This window comes from Dipteris shenzhenensis, chromosome 16 (genome assembly GCF_047967505.1).
Source record: "Dipteris shenzhenensis isolate YYH24624 ecotype China chromosome 16, Dip_SZ_1.0, whole genome shotgun sequence".
Lineage (NCBI taxonomy): Eukaryota > Viridiplantae > Streptophyta > Polypodiopsida > Gleicheniales > Dipteridaceae > Dipteris > Dipteris shenzhenensis.
The window spans coordinates 24,412,388-24,428,315 of record NC_141611.1 but is presented as its reverse complement, the minus strand read 5'-3'; the positions used below and the strand labels follow the sequence as shown (position 1 = coordinate 24,428,315).

At 45.7% G+C, this 15,928-nt stretch overlaps 1 protein-coding gene across 1 annotated transcript in view; it reads right to left on the bottom strand.

Moving 5' to 3' along the window:
• The window catches only part of LOC147892729 (polyadenylation and cleavage factor homolog 4-like), a 58,205-nt gene extending 45,249 nt beyond the window's left edge, over window positions 1-12,956 (bottom strand). The window contains exon 1 of the mRNA XM_087387525.1: window positions 12,135-12,956. Coding sequence (XP_087243651.1) covers window positions 12,135-12,746 — 612 coding nt within the window. The 5' untranslated portion in view covers window positions 12,747-12,956. The remainder of the gene's footprint in view (window positions 1-12,134) is intronic.
• Between the last annotated feature and the right edge of the window lie 2,972 nt (window positions 12,957-15,928).

The window sequence follows — 15,928 nt, the reverse complement described above, 5'->3', positions numbered from 1 at the left end:
GTGTGAGGATGAGACTGGAGGCTGAGTGATGACTGGGTGAGATGGGTGCGGTATGGAGATGATAGTGGCCTAGAGGAGGCGATTCCAGTAGGGTGTGGGAGCATGGGCTGACTGAGAGGTAGAGGGGAGAAAAAGGTCGAGTAGTGCAGAACAGTGTATGACCCCTCCAAAGTAGGTGTCATAATCAAAGAGAGAACTGTAGCGGGAGAAGAAGGGAGAGATGGAAGAGATGGTGTGAGTGACAACCCCTCTATCCTAGGGGAGGGTGGAGCAATCGATGTCATGGATAGGGGTATATCAGAGCCAGTAGCTGTAACTATAGAGGCTGTGGGCGGAGGTGGAGCTGAAAGTGAAGCTAAAACTGGAACTAGAGCTGACGTTGAAGCTGAAGCTGGCGCTGAGGATGAGGATGTAGTTGAGACCGAGGCTGAGACTGAAGCTGAAGTTGTGGTGAAGCTGAGGCGAAAGTGGGTCCCGCCTTTGCTTTGCTGTCCACTCCAAGTCCATTGCGATTGTACTGTGTGTTCACATCTTCGAGTTTCAGTTGTGTTTGTTTCTTCGCTTTGTTGTCATCTTTCTTGGCGGCTTTATCCGTATCCTTGCCACCTTTCCCCATTTCGTTTGACAGACCTGTGTTCAGTGCAGGTCTTAGTGCAGGAGCGGGAGCGGAAGCGGGAGCATGAAAACCCCCCCCATGACGGGAGGTACCCCCAGGGGGCTGAAAAGAGGCGGGGAGCACGAGAGCTCAATGGAGGGGGTAGAAGGCAGGGCTGTAGGTCGGAGTGGAGGAGGAGTAAATGTGGAGGGGAAAGGAGGAGGGAGGAGTGGTGATTTGATAGGCTAGGGCTGAGGGGGGGGGGGGGCTGAGGGGTGGCAAGACTAGAGGTGGGCTGAGGGTAGGCAGGGAGCGCTGAGGGGGTGGTGAGGTGGGCTGAGGGGTCAGAGGAGGCAGCGGGAGGGCAGAGCAGAAGCGGAGGAGAGAGGGCAGCGGGCAGAGGAGCTGCAGATGGGGAGGAGTTGCAAGCGGGGAGGAGCTGCAGGCAGGGAGGGTGGAGCTGCAGGCGGGGGCAAGCAGCAGGCGCAGAGGGGCGGCAGGGAGGAAGGAGCAGAGGGGCAGTGGGGAGGGTGGAGCTGCAAGCGGGCAGAACTGCAGGCGGGGGGGAGCAGCAGGCGCGAAGGGGAAGCGGGGAGGAGCAGGAGCGGAGGGGCAGTGGGGGAGGAGCGGCAGCGGGGGGAGAGAGAGAGAGAGAAAGAAAGAAAGAAAGAAAGAAAGTGTATTATTGTCCACTAAAGGCCAAAATGGGCCCATGGGACATCAAGAACTCTGCATACAAGATAGCACCAAATCAACGTGCCACAAAGAAGAGGCATCGTCGAATATCATCTAAGTGCTACGCAATACAATGCAAGTGAAAGTACATAATGTCAAATCTGAGCCTAAATACAAAGTAAACTAGATGCAAGGAAACCGCCCCTGGGTGCAAAATGGGGGGGATGAGTACAATATGCCAATGCAAAGATACAAGTCCAGGTGTCACGGAGTTTGAGAACCAAAATAATACTGGAAATCCTGTCCATCGACTCTGCCTCCTGCTATGAGAGTACAAATCTGAGCAAAGGTGAGGTGAGCGGCTGGTGGGGCGAGATCTCCATGAGTAAGTCTCCTCCGAAAAGCTGCCATCATCCTGGATCGTCTGGAGATGAAGCGGCGAGTACGTCCCCTATGTAACAAGATCCTGCGGCATCTACAAACCATCTCATATGTACATCCACAGGGTGGAGGCATGTGTCCTGTGTGAGCTCTGACCTCCTCGTGCTCCTCCTGGTCTCTGTCCTCCGGTATAGCGTGTGCCTGAGCTCTATCAGGCTGGGCTCTATCACGCTCTGGTCTGTGCTGATGGTCTCTGAGGTAGTCTCGTCGAAGCATAGTGGCCTCCCTGACATAAAGAGCTAGGCAATGCTAATCCTCGTAGTCCATCACTCGTGAGAGAGGTCCAAAGCCATCCGTGAAGAGACAGTGGAATCTACCTCTGAGCTCATAATATAGCTGGCATCTGCAAATGAAGTGCTCCTCTGACTCCACCTCTCCCATGGTGCAACAAGGGCAGATCCTGGTCTCTCGGCCTGGTCGCCGTCCATCCTCCATGTGTCGCATCCTACCAGCCTCTATCTCGAGCTGATGCGAAGAGACTCTAAGTTGGCCAAGGGCAATCCTTAGTGAGTGGGACATGTGGATACCTGTATAGCCTGGTGGAATGACAAATCCATCCTCTGAGATCCGAAGGAAGTGGTCACGATATGTGGCCCTCTTCGTCGAAAGCTGCGTGGGATAAATCCAAGTGCAATACGTATGAAGCTGCAGCAAGTCTGCTCTCGTGACCTGGCTAAGCTCGTGGCGAGTCAACTCGAGATGAGGGGCATCTATGCTGTATCGGAAGGGAGGCAGTCTATCCATGTCTAGTCCAAGAGATGTGAGCCACCTAGTGAGTCTGAAGTACTAGCAGTATCGGGCCCCAAATCGTGCCAACTCCATAGAAGATGCAAGTGCTAACCATGGCAACCGAGCTCTGCCTGCTGCTGAGTCTCCAAACTCCCTAACCCTGTGCAAATACATGACCGACTGAAACGCTGCATCCAATGCAAGGGGAGTAGCTCCAAACTCTACTAGCATGATCTCGTGCGGAACTGTAGCCTTGGCCCTAATGAGCCGAGAGAACATGATGATCTGTAACCTCTCTACTCGTCTCCAATCTGCAGCGCCGAGGTCTCCTGCCCAGAAAGGAGCTGCATACATCGCAGTTGGTCTCACCAATGTATCAAAAAGCAAGGATTTTGTATCGGGATGCTGAAAGTGGGACTGAAAACACTGACGCTCAAGATGAGCCAACGAAGCATACCCTTTACTAATCCTATCTCGTGCTGCATATGTCATGGTGAAAACCGGTCCCCTGAAAACTGCCCCCAAATAGATGTACTCTCTAACAAGCTCAATGGGCTGTCCGTCATAAGTGAAGCAAAACTCATCTGTGCTGTAAATACGATCAGAGGTGTTGAAAACCATAACCTTGGTCTTGCCAAGGTTTACGGTCAACCCCCTGTCCTGGCAAAACCTGTGGAGTGCCTCAATATGTGCCTGGAGGCCCTGAGCAGTAGAGGAAATGAGAACCACATCGTCCGCATACAGGAGGATAGGAATGGAGGATCCTGAGAGAGTAGAGCCCACACCGCCTGTCATCTGTATAAACATCTCTAGCTCAAATATATAATCCAAAGAGAGTAGGAGAGAGCGGGCAACCCTGCTTCACCCCAATCGTGCTGCATACCTCCTCTGAGAGCCCCTCACGTGTCCGAACCCGACCAGTGACCCTCTCATACAAAGCCATGATAGCCCACTGTATCTCTCCACTGAAGCCCATCTGGCGAATCCTCTGAAACAATCTGAATCGCGGAACTGTGTCAAATGCCTTCCTGGAGTCCACGAAGCAACAATAAAGCCGTTGCCTTCGTGACTTCGCCTCCTCTACCAGTGCCGTGAGTATGAGGATGTGGTCAAGTGTCGAATGATCCCTGCGAAATCCAACCTGCCCTCTGGCTCTAAGTCCTGTCGTCTCGGCATGGTCATTTATACAGCTTTCCAAAACTGATGCATAGATCTTGGTCATAACGTGGCCAATCATGATGGTCCTGTGATTCGACGGCTCCATAGGGTCCCCCGACTTGTGGATAGGTACTATGGTATTGCCTAACCAGGACTGTGGTAGGCCTGTACAAACACACTCATTGAAGAGACGGGAAAGAACAAAATCTAAGGCATCAATCCCATGGATTACATACTCCGCTTGCAATCCATCATGATCCTTAGCTCTCCCGTTCTTCAATCGGTGGACTGCTGCACGGACACTCTCCGGTGTGAAGGCACTAGATGAAGCTGGCCTAGGGGAATGGGATAAATCGATGGCTGGCTGATCTGGAACATCGTATAGAGCTGAAGTGTATGCAGACCAGACACGTGGATCTGTGAGGGGGCTCTGAGACTTCGAGCGGAGGAATTTTCTCTGGAATTCCTTGGAGTCACAGCTGAAAAGCAAGCTTCTCATCTCCTCCTCATTCCGAGCTAGAAATTGGCGTTTCTTGCGCCTAACCAACCACTTGTAGTCTCTCTTGGTTTCGGCAAGGAGGGGAGACTTCTCCTTGGTCTCAAGGTGAAGTTTCCTGCGGAGTTCCTTAGAGAGAGAGAGAGAGAGTAATTTAACCCAGTGTCCTATAAGTCCTAGGTACTAACTGTCCTAGGTGTCTTAGGGACCCCCCCCCCCCCCCCCCCCCCAAAAGTTTTAAAAAAAAAGAAAAGAGGAGAGGGGCAAAAACTCAGAATTCCAGCCTCTTTTAGGGGCTTTCCACAGCCCTATTTGGGCTCACTTGGACCCCGTTCAGAAGCCTCTTCAACAACCTTCCTCCTGACCATCTTCATCAACTTTTCTTCCGAGCCTCTCCATCACATTTTGAGATTTGAGACAGGCAGAAAGTGAGCACATGTGCATGTATTTGGCATAGTGAGGCAGCCACAAAGGTTTAATGCACACGATGGGACAGCTGCATGCGTATGAAGGGAAAATGGGACGAGTTGCCTCTAGTTTTGGACAGGTTATGCAGGGCTCTATGCAGCATGCAAAAAGCTTAGCCTCAACGTGGGGAAAATTCACAGCCCAGTGGAATCCTTCTGATTACCATCCACAATCTGGTGTACCCCATTACATTGGATGTGTTGTATCAAGTATTTTCTCCTTTTGGGTGTATTGATAAGATTGTCATGCATCCGATTTCAGGTGATCTGCAAGCTGAACTACACTATGCCTCACAGGCTAGTGCATTGCAAGCACGAAGCAACTTGCAAGGTCGGGATATATATGATGGTGGTTGTACCTTACATATTCAGCTGTTAGATTTGACAGCGATGTCCTATGCTAAATGTTGGCCATAGAGCAAGGTGTTGGAACTATGATTCCGAGGGGAGTGATGCCAAAGGCTATGCAAGCCTATAAGAGCAGACACCCAACATCTGAGGAAAATGCAGCCAGGCCAATGTTTGTCATGCAGCCCAGCCATGCTATGCGTCTCCCTAGTACGCAGCTAAATCATGCTTCAAAGCCGTGGAAGATGCCTCAATATCTAGGATAAAAATCTGGTTGTTTCCAGGCTATTACTGCTGCAAATATACAAGGGTTATGTTGGGATAGCTGCTCAAATAAAAGCAGCAGCCCACATGATGGAAACGAATATGGACAGCAAGGACGCTGTTGTATCAGTTTGCAGGACCGATACATTACTCCAGACGATGCCCTAGCAGTTCAGCATACCAATGGAAGGAATACATGTATGCATGGTGATGGCAGAAGCCTACATAACAGTGACAATGAAGCAGGCCGACCAGCAAGGTAAGGATGTGGATGCACTTGCACTTGACATGTCTAGGCATGCAAACTTTAAGGAAAAAGTTTTTGAGGAGGAGGTAAGTATCCAGCGTTGTATGGTCTCCATAAGGAAGAAAATATTGAAGACCATGGTGATGATAACAAAGGATGCCAAAGCAAATCTACTAAGAAGCAGATTGTGCAGCAAGAGCAAGGTATGCATGACAGTTTAATCCTTAAAGCTGCATCACCACACATTCAGGAGCAGTACAGTGGGAAAGATAGCCACATGAATAATGCCCTTCACTATTGCTCACTAAATGAGTATACCTGGGAGTTTTGCCTCCAATACTTAGCAGCCATAATGGAAATGAAGGCATTTCGCATGAGTGCTGTAAATGCAAGGGCAGCGTGTCATAAATATTGCTGCCATGTATTGGCACTTTCAAAATTTGAGAACAAAGTTTTCAAAGGGCAATCAAAACTTGAGCTGCTCAACTTAAATGACATGTTTATGAAGCACACAATAGAGATGCATTCATCTGGGACTGAACTTAATGGTAGGAATGGAAACCAGGCCAAGCATGCAGATTTCTGGGATACTACCAGATGGCATACGTTCATGACTAGTAGGAATGGGACTGAACTTAATGGTAGGAATGGAAACCAGGCCAAGCATGCAGATTTCTGGGATACTACCAGATGGCATACGTTCATGACTAGTAGGAATGACAAAAGCTGCGAGTACATGGTACAACCTCGAAATGACAGCCCAAATTATGAAGACAATGGACAGCACAAAGAAGATGGCTGTTATGGCAATGGACAGCAGAAGGAAGATGCCTGTTATGACACTTTTGAGAAGGTGTATGATGGCAAGCAACCCTTGCACAACCATATTGGTCTGAACAGCTACTGTTTCCAACAGTGCATGGGTGCACAGCAGCGTGATAATGCAGATTTGCCAGATGATGGAAAATATGCACATGGAAGTGCGATGGAGGGAGACCAAGGTAGAGCTACAGTTAGGGATGAGGCAAACTTGGCACAACACAAGTTGGGTATTGTATAGGACAAAGGCAATCAGCTTCTTTCTGAGAAGGGAAAATCTCATACGACACGATGATGCTACATCCTTGTCTGTAGAGCACGAAGTTACACTCATGCATGTGGATTCTGTCACATCCCCACACAAGATGCAGGGTGGGCAGGCGGGAGAGTATTTACTACACAACCAGCCAAATCCTTCCAGCTTTGGGAAGCGTATTAGTGAGCAGCCCACTATGATCTCACCCATGGGAAATTTCAGCCAGAGACTTCCACCAGCGACTCTTCCAAGGGGTAATATCCTTGAGTTATGTGCGCTGCCATTTGGCACATCCCAACCTCATGTTGATGTTTTTGGGAGAGCCTGTCCCTCTAGCACTCATCTCTCAGCTTTGCTTCAGCCCAATGCCTACGTGAGGATTTGGCCTCTCGATCTGAATCAGACATGAGGCTCTGCATAGATGATAGAGTCTAGGCCACCTCAAATGCAGCCTGGACAGATTTTTGTGGGAGGATATTTCAGATTATATCCAATGGATGATGAAGGCAAGGTTCCTTATGATGGCATGCACCATGCCCACACTTGGTTAAAGTTGAGGGCTTCATCTTGGAAGCCCTACACAGGGGCAGCTTTCAAAGACCTCATGGGTGTCATTGTTAGAATTAAATTACAGCGATACAGCCCAGAGCTGAAAATCCTTGGAATACTGAGGAAGCACAAGCACTGCTGGAAGTGTTAGAGCCTGAGTACAGCAGCTATAATGAGAATGATTTTCAGTTCCTAGCATACGGGCAGTTGAAAAATTCAATGCAACAACTCAAAGCTGCCTTACAAGGTATATGGCAAAACAATGAATGCTTCCGACATGGGGAAAAGTGGGCAGCAAGGCACGGAGAGGTCCCCAAAATAGCTGTCTTGGGGAGAGCCAATCTGTATGTGCTTTTGAAGCTTCTTCATGACAAGTATGCTAGGTGGGATCAACACTTACATGACCCGGGTGGTGCCACAACTTATGGGGACAAGGACTATCTTATTTTTCCTTTAAACCTGGGTGGCATATGTTTCACCATTTTGCAGCAGCAAGGAGCCTTTGTTTCCAGCCACCACTTGCAATTTTGAGGGCAAAATTATATTGAGCGGGGATGGTTGTAATGAAGGCCAAGATCAGGCCAAGTTAGTGAGGGTTAGGCCTGATTTGGCTTAGGGGATGTTTAGGCCTAGAGGGGGGGCAAAAAGAAGATATAGTAGAGGGAGACTATATAAGTCCACCTCCACACCTTTGTACGGACTTTTTTATGTGTCATCTAATCCTATCTACTCTCCCTTCCTCCTCCCTGCCTACGCTCATTCACTCTCTCTCTCTCTTCCATACTACCTCTCATTCTATCCCCCTCTTTCCTACCACATTCTCTCTCCTAACCCTTCTCCTCCCTTCTTCCCCTATCTCTCTCCCCTTCTGCTAGTCTATCCCCTTTCTCTAAATCTGCCCCTACCCCCATTTTTACATTCAAAGTAACTATCCTTCTATGTACTCCAAACAGCAGCCCGTACCTTCTCAGCTTCCACTACGAGCAGCTTCCATAGAGTCGATATAGCTTGCTGAATCTCCTCTCCACAGCTTAGGTCTTTTTAGCCAGCCTTAGGCTCTCATACCATATGAGAAGTGCAGCGGTGCGGAGCAACAATGGAGAGAAAACAGCAAACACTCACAAGGAAAACTAGAAACAAGAGAGATTTGCACAAGGATCTCAGGAAAAACTTCTTCTACTCTGGAGAAAAACCTCAATTGGTGAGAAAACAATTGTCTGCTGAGATGAGAAGAAGGGAGGGAGGGGGCCCTATTTATAGGGTCACCCCCTGCCCTAAATGAACCGACTAGGGGGGGATAGGTGGCCGATTACCAGGGCCAACCTGGCCTGCAACAGACCGACCAGTAAGGTCGGCTGTTGTGGGCTGGTATGAGGTCTAAAGGCCCGCCAAACAAGGCACCCACCAGGCACACATGTGCGACCTGGTGGCAGCCCCTAGGCAGGCTGATGGCGCCCCCTAAACAGCACCTCAAGCAGGCCCTGCAGACCCCCGCACCCTGCATGGCAGATGGCGGCCCCTCCACATCCCCTAACGGAGGGAAACAGCCCCGCACAGGTCTGTGCACACGCGATGAACCCCCTCTGCCTCTCTAGGGCGGGCGAACCCACAACAATGGCCTTGACACTCCCTCACATGGGCAGGCAGACCCACAACCAAGGCCCTCACTCGATGAGACATGAGATGGAACTCTAACATGACTTTCATAGGTTTGATCTACAAATCTCTCCTCCTGGTCGAGCACCATCAAGACCAATTTCTCCCAAGTTTAATCAAGGGCGAATAGAATACAGCATACTGAGAAGATAGTTGAGACAGCAATGTTATGGCCATGTCCTCGGAAGATATCTACTTCCCCGCCTGGAGGATCTCTTGCTGAAGTTCTTGTAACTTGTTGATGTGCTCCCGCATCAATGACGACTTCTGGGATCCAACAATCTCATGTGGACTTCGATTCTACAAGGATGCCAGATACTCTTGGCCACCATCATATGCTTCACATGGTTAATCACCTGAGGAGTACAATTAAGAAATATAAATGACCTTACCTTGCAGTGACATGGTCCCACAGCTGTGACAGGGTCTCAGCCTCCTGCTACAAGATCCCTAGGTTGAATGCAAGGGAATCAGGCCTGTCAACTTCCACCTATATGAAGTTTTACAGATCATATGACTATAGCACAGACTCCATCATGACCCACCAGACACCATAATTGAGACCATCCAATTGACAGCCGATCAAGAAGGTGGACAAAACTGGAATTTTTGCCTTGCTCTCCGCCCTCTCATCTAGGCTAGACATGTCGGAGGGAGGAGAGAATCGAACAGAAAGAGAGATTGGATGGTAAAGGAGGTAGAGAAGGGGGATGAAGGAAAAAGGAGAGGAGAGTGCTGAAGAAGATGATGAAGAGGCTTGGCACCTATGTACCTTCACACCTTTGCTGTCCCAAACCCTCGAGAACTGAAAACACCTTTCAAAGACACCTTCGTTGACACTCGTACGGTCCACACCTTTGAGCACTCCTCCAAATAGCTAACCTAAAACTCCTCTCAGTTTGCTGGCTCAACACCACCTCCAATCCTCGGGTCTTACCCACGAGCAAAGCCGTCATTCTCTACCATGCGACATGAGGAGATGTTGACCTCCAACAGCAAAGCCCTTTGGAAAAGATTCATTATTCTTGGACAATTCTATAATCACACCTTAAAAGTAATTAGGGCAATTGTTGCCACCTTGTAGTTGACTCGAAGAAGATGAAGACTGATCCTTAAGGACGCTTCTCTTGTTGGCTTGAGTATAGTTCTTACTTTTGTTGTACTTGAGAGATTGGCTTTGAGAACATCGGTTTGTAACATGGGTTGAGTCCTAATACGAAGGCATGCAGATTGTCGTCAGGATCAAGTGTAAGGTCATCAATCTCGAGCATTGATGCGATGAATGTGGAGATGTAGGTAGACAAGAAACTAGCTTTCTTCCAGCTGTTGAGTTGCAAACAAGCTTTTAAAACTACATTGGCACCCAATTACTGCTTATGAATTACATGCTCGAAGTGATAACCATGTTGTTATGCCTTTGCCAACTTTCACAAATCTTTGTGACCACAGAAATGCATCAACTTTTAACAATGAAGCAGTTGGTGCAATCTTCTTTTCATCTGGAAGGTCAACCTTCTCAAAATCCAAGCATATTTTTGCAAGCCAATGGTCAACGATTCAACAGTTCCTTTGACCATCGTAAGCATCAAAAGTTTAATTTCAATTATTTTAAGTTTTCCATCTTGTAAGAGACAATATAGAACACAGAGTGCCAAGTTCTTTGCCTTGACAGGAATGATGTCGACTTTGGTTTCTAGCAAAGGTGCACTTTTGTCACGAATGCACCTGACTCTGGAAGTCTGCATCTGTTACACTCCTAAAGCTGCTACCATGTCTGTGACACTCCTAAAGCTGCTACCATGTGTCGAGCATTTGTGCATAATTTTAGCTCAAACATGCATATAGGAAGCCAGAGGTACTGCAATACCTTGCAATAATAGTATAGTGAGAACGACTACGAGCTAATATGTACCATCGTGATCAAAAGGGCTGGATATCTTTCTGAAGTACTCTTTTTTTCCCATAAAGAACTCTCTATATTATGCTCTGAAAATCATACATGATCAGCTCTGCATGAGGGCGATGAACAGAAAAGATATCAGCTGCTTTGCAGCCTACTTCTTAAGGTTCCAGCTCAACCCAGAGCAGGTGCTAACAGGGACTACACAATCCCACAATTCTCGTGAATGTAAAAAGTGGCATGGGGACCTACAATGTAAAAAGTACCTAAACACCACACCTAGCCCTTAGGTTTCCCTGGAATCCTAATTACCTTATTCCGCTTTGACTGCAAGGTATAGATAATATCTAACTAGATGTTGGCAATGGTGGCCGCAGGTCGGGTCTGCTGCCTCCATCACAAGACTGCATGTTGTGATGTTAGCCACAGTCTCTTAGTCTTTATCCTCCGGTAGGCAAGATGTGTACTGCATAAGATCTCCTAACATGCCGTGCTCACTTCTTGAAGCTCAATTTGACATTGAACATTATAATCGCAAAGAAAATCTAGCTCCAAAGTCTTTTTCCAGAATGTCAGCTTCAGGTACATGGTGTTTAGAGATTACATGCAGAATTTGAGGGTAGTAGTCTGATTCATCATGCCAAAATCAGCCTGGTTTTACGTTGCATAACAGCCTATTGTGGTTTCAGGACAGAATGTAGCTGCTTACAGACTAAATCTTTGTCAAAACGAATGCATTTATCTCGAATGGAGTTGAGCTCAATGAATACTATTTCGTCAAATCACCTGCAATGGCATCTATTTAACGCCTAGTGATTCAACCTTCTCAGCAGACAAACCTGGTTTAACGTCTAGTGATTTAACCTTCTCAGCAGACAAACCTGATTTGACAGGCACGAATCTATTTAACGTCTAGTAATTTGACCTTCTCAGCAGCCAAACCTGATTCGATAGGCACAGAAAAGTTCATGCGCTTTCAAAAGTTATGAGCCCTTGTGCATTCACAAAAAACTTACTTCCATGACGATACCAGATTGGTTTTCCTCAAGGCGAGGCAAGGGCGAGGGCCAGAGCAGGGACGAGATGACTGTAAGCAGACTTTACAAACAGACAATAATTGAAGAGAGAGCAGCATTTCTAGGACATGTGGAAGGAGCATCGCAAAAATGCTATATCACTGCCTAGTGTGACCATGCAAGCTCTGACCTCCATTTCAAACATTTTTTGCATGTTTATAAGTATCTTAATTAATAAAAGCATTTCCATTTTGAACATAGGTACACTTGAGCAAAAAATAGCAAAGACGGGCATTTCTCATGAGCTGGCTTGGTTGATGCTGCAATTTTGAATGACTCATCGTTTCCAAAAATATGCTCGCAAAAGTGAAAGCAGAAAAAGAGGTTCGATTCCTGTGTGCTCCAATGGAGCTTGGCCAGCATACAATTACGATTAAGGTTTGGCTTCCTCGGGATGTGCATACTATGCAGGTTTTCCTACAATTCTTGATTGAATTCTGAGAAGATCGAAAGCACACCTCAAGAATGTGTGCACAAATGGTGGCAACAATCCCCTCTGCTGCTTGTAAATTCTCACCCGCGCTGATAGTTAGTTTTGTGATAATGATTTTAGAGTTCATCGTTAGCTCCCCCAATGCAGTGTTGTACTGAGCTACAACCTCCTGTATTGCTCCAGGTGACATCTCTCTCTCTCTTTGTTGATCTCCGACAAGCCCCACTACTCTCGCTCGGACTCTCTCTTTCTCATCGTCCCTGTCTCGACCAGTTGTTCCTAACCTACCAAAAGCAGACATTCCGCTAGCCCTTGATATTCCTTCTGTGTCGTCGAGCCTGCCAGCGTCGTCAACCTCCAATCTCCTCTCAACGCCACTGTCCATCCTCCTGTCGATTGAAACGACAGTCTCAAGCCTTCTATCAAACCCACTTCCATTGTCAAGCTGCCTTTCGAGAATAACCGGCCTAGTGGTTCCAGCTAATCTTGCCTCTCGATCCGTTTCCATGAGCATGTTTTGATGGGCCAATCTCTCCCTGTCATTGATACTTCTCGAGAGCCCCAAAGCGCGCTCTCTTTCCAGCAAGAACGACTTCTCCCTGTTGAGATCGCTGTCGTGATCGAGACGCCTCTTCATGGCGAAATCTGAGCCAGTTCGATTGGAAGGGCAGTGACGATTTCGTGTTTTGGAGATGAATCGATGCGACCCAAATCGATATTCTGCAAAACGGACCGAGTGGAACTCTTTCTTGGCAGTTGCAGGGCCCTAGTGAGACTCGAAGATGCTCCAAATTTGCAGTCGTCTTTTCATCTCCATGAGAGATGATGGGATTTTGAAACTCTTTGAAGGGCGCCTAGTTTCAAGGACGGTCTCTTTGAGTGATCTCATTAGGACTGTACATAAATTATTGAGTGTGTAGATCTTGATCTCTCTCTAATGCTAATCCAATAGTGACCTCATTCGGAGTGGAATGCTTGAATAGGAGGCATTTTCTCGATTCTTGTCATTAGCTATTGTAAGTATCACTAGTGGAATGCTTGAATAGGAGGCATTTTCTCGAATCTTGTCATTAGCTATTGTAAGTATCACTCTTTAAATATGCAAGGATTTTGTGGATAGAGTGACAGACGAATTTGTAGTTCGATGCACGTGATAAGTGTTGATTATTGTGTATAGGTCCATAGTTTGCTGTTGTAGGTGGTCACTAAATGTTTATTATTTTGTATAAGTCATGCCTCTGCAACCTACATATAAGGGCAATCTCAATTCCATGTTGTTGGTGTGATGTTGAAGAAACCATTGTTGTATGTATATTTATGAAGACCAAGACCGTTGAAAATTGTTAGTGAGAATTGTTCACAATCTCATGTTTATTTCTTGTAAGCACCTATGGTAGATAACTAAAGAACATATGTCATCTTTGTATCTAATTCAGAGTTTTGATGATGATCTTGTATTCAAGCATTGTAGTAACAAAGAGTTTAGAAGTTAATGTAGGAATTTCTAGTGTTGATCTTGCTTCATATCATGAACATCTTTGTCAAAGAGGAAGTGATTATGAGATAGTCATTCTAAGAGTTATATGTTCTCAATTTTACTCTTAGTAGGATTGCATGTGGGCAAACACACCAATTTCTTCATTGTTGATATGTGGATAGTTCTAGCAACAATTGGTTGTATTGGGAATTGTTTTGTGGTAAGGCTACTCATTCAGAAAGGCTCAACTAGTACCCCTTTGATGGGGTTTAATCTAGGTTTGTGCTCTCCATTACAGAATTGTTATTTTGATACATCAATGCTTTATTACATATGATGTCCTCATTGTTTCAAGAGGATATCGATATGAATGTTCCATTTACCAAACCTTTGAGCTATCTAATATTTTTGCAGCATATTTCTTCCAACAGTCCTTATATTATTCTAATAGTCATGTTTATGTCAACAAGTTATAGATTATAGATTATTTTGGATGAAGGATATGAGTCTATGAAATTGCCTCTCAATAGCTAATAGGAATGTAGATTGATTGTGAAGAAAATACGTGAAAAAGTTCATTTGTGAAGAAAATACGTGAAAAAGTATAAGCAATGTGTTGCTTTTGGAGCAATTATTTAAAATGAGTCTTGTTGTAGCTCGTAGCAATTTGGTTTGGTAAGCCAAAACGTATTTTCATGCTTTCAAATGTATACTATTTCCTTTTTTTAATATGATAATCTATGTATAGCTTTCCTTGATAGATATTATCACATGCCTGACAAAAAATTCAGTGTGGTTGTGTTTAGTTATCCATACCCTCATGTTCATAAAGTCAATAATACATGTAGCAACCAAACATATCTCACCAAATAAAGCTCGTTATTACAGGCGTCCCTCACTAGCCACAGGGGTTTCCAAAATGCCACATTAAGATCCCAGAGATGAGCCATTAAAGAGATCTAGGTCAAGGCCATTCATCCTATGCCAAGGTCTTCTCGTTTGTACTTCCCACCCCCAGAAAATATTTTCCAACAAATCTCGCACCTTTTATGAGACCTGAATTACCCTTCCATGTGATTATGGAGCTAATAAATATTTCCCAGCAAATCTCGCAATCTTCTAGGTGACTTCAATTACCCTTCCATGAGATTATGGAACGACACCACTTCCAAGCATCCACCAAACCTAATATCATGTCTACACCCTCAATTTTTAAGGGAAACCAAGATAGCAACCTCTCATTCCATGTAAGACCCCTCCATTGACCCGCACCCCTACTTATGCCCTTTTCCACAAAATATAATCACTTCTACCTAAGGTGTGTGACATATGAACAACCAAAGCAGCAAATAACAACTCTTGAGGCCTATATTAGAAAGCCAAGATCCCCCTTAAGCTTAGGAGCCTTCAACTATTCCCAAGGCACATAATGCAGATGTCTCAAATCACCATCTTCAAACCATAGAAAGGCTCTAACACCAAGTCATAAAAAACAACAACAAAATCGTGCAAACGACAAGTCAACTCCATTTTTGGAAAAATGAGTATGCAGACCCATCTACGACGGGCTTGTTCATAATTTTAAATGCTGCAAGCGTGCAATCCAAACCTGGTTTTTAAACTTTGCCATGTGGCATAGTTGTGCCATTTACCTTGCATCTAATCTCAATGATCATCTTTGTTTGTGCATCATTGCATTTGATATATCCCACTATATCAATTGCTTTAGAGGTATTCTTATTCTCTTATGCAATTTTAGACTTTAGATATTCATGGGCTTTATTTTCAGCCACTTTTATCGGTTCTCATTGGTGTACCATTGTCTTCCCTATCTCCTGGAATTTGGGCATTCAAAAGATTTGTGGCTTTGCACCCCACATTTGTAGCACAATGTGCTGATGTCGTCTTGACCTTTGATAACCTTCGACTCTTTCATAGAAGTACTAATTCCTATCTTGTTTTTGTCCCTCAAAATAACATTCTGGTTCTTGTCTAGATCATCTTGCTAGTTTCTCCCATGCTGATCATTTTGGCTTTTTTGTCTAGCCTATGTTGAATCCTTTCCTCCACTCTTAAAGTACCTCTAGTTAGCCTTCTCAAGGGTTTTATTCCAAACAATATCAATTCCCTTTGGATGGCCTATTACAATCATTAAATAAACTTTGTGGCCTGCATGTTCTCAACATCTTGTACATCCAATTTCCCAAAAAGGTCTCCATATACTCGTCCACACTTTGGTCCCATCCTTGTCTTAAGTTTTAATAGGACTTGTAACGCTTCGTGTCATATTATTTCCAAATTGTCTCCGAACATCGACATGCAACATGGAGGATTGACCTTAT